A 6000-nucleotide genomic window follows, 5' to 3' on the forward strand; every position below is an offset into this window, starting at 1 on the left:
TTATATAGACCTTAGTGGTCCCATAATACTGTATCTGAAGTCTCTTTTATATAGACCTTAGTGGTCCCCTAATACTGTATCTGAAGTCTCTTTTATATAGACCTTAGTGGTCCCCTAATACTGTATCTGAAGTCTCTTTTATATAGACCTTAGTGGTCCCCTAATACTGTATCTGAAGTCTCTTTTATATAGACCTTAGTGGTCCCCTAATACTGTATCTGAAGTCTCTTTCCCGAAATTCAGCCTTGGTGTAGAATTACAGCCACTAGAGCCAGTCCCACAATGACCTTTCCTTAGTATGTGCCATTTCTGTGTCTGAGGAGGAGAAAGGGGGGGGCAAAGTGGAGGGTGGGGTTGTGGCCTTGACCAACTGCCACTTTGCTCGTTTGAAAGCCATGATGTCTCTCTCTCTCTCTCATGGGCAGGCCAAATTCTCTGGGCGGGCAAAGCAGAGAAAGGGGAGGTAACCTTGCTCCTTATGACCTCATAAGGAGAAGATTCCAGATCGGCCCATCTGAGCTTTCATCTTCTCAAAGACAGAGCAGGATACCCAGGGCTCGGTTTACACCTATCGCTATTTCTAGCCACTGGGGGACCGTAGGCAGGCTGGGGGAACTCATATTAATGTTAAAAAACATCAAAGTGAAATGTTCATGCCATGGGACCTTTAAATACTGTACTCAAGGACAAATGTTGAGCTACTTGTACTTTACTTGAGTCTTTTCATTCTACTTTCTACTTCGCTACATTTCAGAGAGAAATATTGTACTTTTTACTATGCTACATTGATCTGACAGCTTTAGTCTCTAGTTACTTTACACATTAAGCCTACAAGTCCAGCTGACATGATCAGACCATTAAACACTTTGTTGGTTGACAGAACTGTTTGGATCGTTTCCAGTTTCTACAATGGGAGGATTTTTCTGCATTGAGTACTTTTAATAATTTAAGTACATTTTCCTGACGATACTTAACATACTTTTTACTTAGGTAACATTTTCAATGCAAGACTTTTAACAAAGTATTTTTTTTTACAGTGTGGTATTAGTACTTTTACTTTAAGTAAAGGATCTGAGTACTTCTTCCACCACTGCTCTGCTGGAACCAGTTCCTCCATACAGAAGAGTCTATAATAAGATATTGCACAGTGTCATGGGTCAGCAGCGTTGGAGGCACTGTTTTTTTCCCAGCCGCCCACTCCAGTTGAGCTCTGAAAGTTGTTTGTCTCCGGCCAACAGCTTCATCGGCCACTCTTTGGGGAACGTCATCATTCGTTCTGTGCTGACGAGGCCTCGCTTCCGCTGCTATTTGCCCAAACTGCACACTTTCCTCTCGCTGTCAGGCCCACACTTGGGAACGCTGTACAACAACAGCACATTGGTCAGCACAGGTGAGTTGTTTGCTCCTCAGCAGCATCTTTCATCTTAGGGTGTTTTCACACTTGGTCCGTTTCAGCCCTCCAAAAGAACTCTTAGTTAGTTAGTTAGTTTTTGCACATATGTGAACGCTCCAAAAAGGGACTCGGACCCCTCTGGAACGAACTCTCCAAGTACGGTTCGCTTCAAGTCTGTGTTGCGGTTCTCTTCACCGGACATTGTGAACACAACACGCTTCAGGCACGTTTTGCCTTTTGCCTATGTATTTTAGCCCTGAGGCCCCATCAGAGTTGAAGTGGACTAGAAAGAGAACGGAGTCCTCTCTCAAGTAAACTGACAATGTGAACACAAAAAGAACTGAGTCCCTTTGATGTTGGTCCACATTTTGGTTCACTTTAAGGGGGCTTTCACACCTGCCTCATTCAGTTTGGTTGAATCGGGTTAGAGTTCCTTTTCCCCCTTGGTGCGGTTTGTTTGGGCAGGTGAGAACGCGGCAATCGCACTCGGGTGCGCACGCCAAAAGCGGACCAAACAAGCGTACCGAGACCTGCTTGATGTCTCGGTACGCTTTCAATCAAACTCTGGAGCAGTTAGTTAGCAGTTGGTGGTGAGAATGTGATCCGACCTCGAACCGCACCAGCTACTGCATGTGTATTCTGCAAGTCTGAGCTAATGTCTCCTGTAGTCAGGTGTGGTTAGCAATCTGCGATGCGGCAGAACATGCAAACTGTAGCAGCTTGCAGTTTCTCTCTGACAAAAACAGACTGCGGTCAAGCTCGCCGTCACTCGCATTTCCGTGATCAAACCAGCAGCGGCTACAGTTGGAGACAGACGCCGGCACAGCAGAGCGAAAGTCTCGGTGACTATGTCTGATTATTTAAATGAAATGAGCTGGTTTGACCATGGAGATGCAATAGACCTTTTTCACGGCAGACATGTTGACATGTCATAGCAGGAAAAGCACAGGTGTATTCAAAACCATTAATGATGGCTGAATTCCACTTAGGAGAGGCCCTGGTATTGGGCATGCTGACTCACTGAAATAGCTTACTGGGACACTTGATGGAACTGAGCCATCGTTAAGGTTATCAATTTCAGCTGTGCTTTTCCTACTATGACAAGTCAAAATGTCTGCTGTGAAAAAAGGTCCATAAAATATTCCTAAGTCCAGAACACAGGACCTTCTTCCTGTATTGACTTTCTTTCTCCCGCCCCCAGACACATCTGACCAATAAGCGGAGTGAGCGTTGTTGCGGGATTTGTAATGACGCATCTTGGTACGCTTGGATCGTTGCAGGTGTGAAACCAAACTGAACCAAACTCATCAACTTATTCAGACCAAAGCAAACAAACTATAGGTGTGAAAAACCCCAAAAATTACTGATTTTGGTTCGTTTAAAAAACACTATATGTGAAAACACCCTAAGAATATCGTGCATACTGCTCTTCTTCTATGCAGGGTGTCCAAAAAGCTGGGCTCCTGATTGATTGTGTGTGTGTGTGTGTCTCTCTGTCTGTTTGTTTCTAGGCCTGTGGTTAATGCAGAAGCTAAAAAAATCTGGATCCTTGCTGCAGCTCACCTTCAGAGATCACGTTGATCCACGGAAAACATTCCTCTATCTCCTGAGTCAGAAGCCAGGTATTGTCTCAAAGCGGATAAATACTGTATTTCACAGAGAGTGCATTGACAGCCTCACTTTACAGACTCTTACTCGAAAGACAGTCTTTTCAAATATTCATGAAAATGTTTGTCATCTTGTGTTTTTTTTGTCAATTTTATTTTATTTTTTGTACGCGTCATCTCGCTAACACTCAAACCCCCGCCAGCGAGCTGCGAGAGGCCTCCCCACTGTTTGAGTGGAACAAAGCAGTCGTTTGTCACACAGGCTTGAAGACGAGAAGCCTGAACACAGTATTTTACCCCTCCAGAGCTGTGGCAGGCTGACAAAATGATCCAAACCCTGTCATTGGAAACCCACCAGCGCACTTTCTTAAAAGCACACTGACAGGAGACTTGAGAAAAAAAAAAAAACACGGTTATATCGTATCAAGCCTGTCATTGTACTTTGTGATTGTACTTTGCGTTTTTTACAACCAATTCACCCTCCTTTTCTCGGTCTTCCACGCACGCACACACGCACGCACAAACGTACGCACACGCGCACATTTACTCATTTGTTTTGTTACCTTTTAGGGCTCCAGTTCTTCAAGAACGTGGTGTTGGTGGCGTCTCCCCAGGACCGTTACGTTCCTTTCCACTCTGCCAGAATAGAGATGTGCAAAACTGCTCTTAAAGACAGGACTACAGGTCAGAAGTGCATGCATTAATGCTCTATTTGATTCTCTTCCAATATTTTCAGAAAAAAACAAACACATTTGTTTTATTTTCTCAATATCTGTGTGAGTACTGAGTACCAATCCTATACCAGTGTGTCTGTAAACATCCATCTGTGGAACTAACTAGCATTATTTAAAGTGACACTTCGTAATTTTTTTGAAAGAAGAAATAACACATCCTTCCTCTTTCAAATTAAAAGTCAAACTAATGAGCAATAAAACGCACCTTTGCTCAGTTTAATGTGCTTATTGGTTTTGCTGCTACAGCTGTATTTGGTCTGGTATGACCAGTAGGTTATGGTGGCTAATGTTAGATATAGATATTGCTGTATAACTGATGTTACTGATTGAGTACGCTGACTCAGTAATCTGTCAGTAGTATGGCTCTTTTCAACTACTGGTACACTTTTTTTTTTTGCATATACTGTACCATTAGCCCATTATTGCCACATGTGACCACAATAGCCGTTACAAAGGGCGCTCTAAGTGTAATGTAACATGAGGGCTCCTAAACTTAAACGCCACTTCGTAACTACAGCATAAGTGGATACACCGACATTCTTTTTGGCCAATCTGTTCTCATTCCCAACAACTCATTCCCAAATACTGACACTTGGTCAGTTGCTCTCAGTGTCAGATACCGACCAAAAATCACTCTGTAGCGTCTGTATGGAAGGCACTGCTGGACCGTGGCAATGGCAAGTTAGCGAGTAGTGTGAAAGACCGAAAATTCGCGTAAGCAGGTAGGTTGGGGTGGTGGATGGGCCGAACAACTTTCACCCAGGAGAGCTGGGTTTGTGTCCCGTTCTTGTCCCGCGTGTCACCGAAACGTAGATTTTGTAACCCCGCCCACGCTCTTTTCCTGAACCCAACAGTCCCGTTCTCTGGCGCCAAATTGGTCCCGACCCAGAGCGCCAAAAAGTGACGCAGAGAGTCTGGACCAAGCGCGAATTATATGAAAGCCCCACTGTAACTGAGACGCTTAAGGGGTCAAATGTTTTTTTTATTTTCCAAGGTGTATATCCAACAACCAGCAGGCGGTTAGCTTAGCTTAGTTTAAAGACTGGAAGCAGCTAGCCTAGCTCTGTCCGAAGGTAAAAAAAAACTAAAAAAACATACAAAACACAGTTTAAGAAGTAGGACTCACCATAACTTTTAACATTTTTGCACTGAAGGGCCCGTGTACACTGAGATGATCAACAACCTCCTGCAGCCACTCGTGGAGGCTAAAGAGTGCCGGCTGATCCGCCAGAATGTGTTTCATGCTCTGCCCAACACAGCCAACACCCTGATCGGCCGCGCCGCCCACATCGCTGTCTTGGACTCTGAGCTTTTCCTGGAGAAGTTCTTCTTAGTGGCAGGGCTCAACTACTTCAAGTAAAAGGTGCTAGTACTGCAGGCTTACAGGACAGTACTACTGTTGGTGGTGGTGTTGCTGATGGAGCGGATTTGGAGAATAAGGTCCTATCATCTTTACTTTTTTCATTTGTATTATTTTGTACAGTATATTCAAAGAGGTGTATATCTCATTTGTTAGGATTGCCGCGCTATTATTAAAAAACAGGCAAGGGGGTTTTTTTTTTGGATCCATGTGTATTGTGACTGTTTAAAAATGCTAACTCAGAAGTCTGAGTTTGACGTGTAGCCATGCAAAAGAAAACATCTGTCATCCATCACAGGATTGATTGGAGATGTTTTATGGCCTTATTAATAACCATAGTCAGCCAGAACACTAACAGATGCTAATTGTGGTCGAAAGCATTTAACTACTTTCCCTTTAGAGATGGTTGAAAGCCTTCAGTATTGCCGGTTGATCGAATTCTTCTTTAAAGGTTACACCGACGATAGTCTTAAACTATCCGTTAAACCGAGGCAATAGATAGGCATTTAACCCCTTGATTGTACATGAAGTATTTTGTTGTACAAAACCTGTGTTCCTTCATACAGAAATTAATATATTGTTTAAAAGTATTTATTTTTTATCTGCTCATGTATCTACAGCGTAAGTCTAACTTAATGTGATCGTTTGTGTGTTATCATGAAATATATCAAATGAAAGCAGGCTGAAGTGTTACCCCATATAACACCAATAATTCAGTATAGTCAATCCCTCCAGAAAGATGTGATTATGCGATCGCATAATTCAATGCATAATCAGCCAAGGTCCGCATATTTATGCGGGGACCGCATTTTTTTCAAATACGGCGCACTTTCGCCGCATAAATTGCAGATTTCCGCGCAAAATATGCGGGGCTTGCATGATTTCATAATCCCCGCATTTTCGTGG

General features: G+C 43.3%; 1 protein-coding gene across 1 annotated transcript in view; it reads left to right on the top strand.

The window, feature by feature from the left end:
- Positions 1–5187, top strand: part of fam135b (family with sequence similarity 135 member B) — a 63660-nt gene extending 58473 nt beyond the window's left edge. Inside the window, exons 17-20 of the mRNA XM_039820487.1 lie at positions 1239–1390; positions 2905–3015; positions 3571–3684; positions 4889–5187. Coding sequence (XP_039676421.1) covers positions 1239–1390; positions 2905–3015; positions 3571–3684; positions 4889–5094 — 583 coding nt within the window. The 3' untranslated portion in view covers positions 5095–5187. The remainder of the gene's footprint in view (positions 1–1238; positions 1391–2904; positions 3016–3570; positions 3685–4888) is intronic.
- Positions 5188–6000: the final 813 nt, after the last annotated feature.

This window comes from Perca fluviatilis, chromosome 13 (genome assembly GCF_010015445.1).
Source record: "Perca fluviatilis chromosome 13, GENO_Pfluv_1.0, whole genome shotgun sequence".
Classification (NCBI taxonomy): domain Eukaryota; kingdom Metazoa; phylum Chordata; class Actinopteri; order Perciformes; family Percidae; genus Perca; species Perca fluviatilis.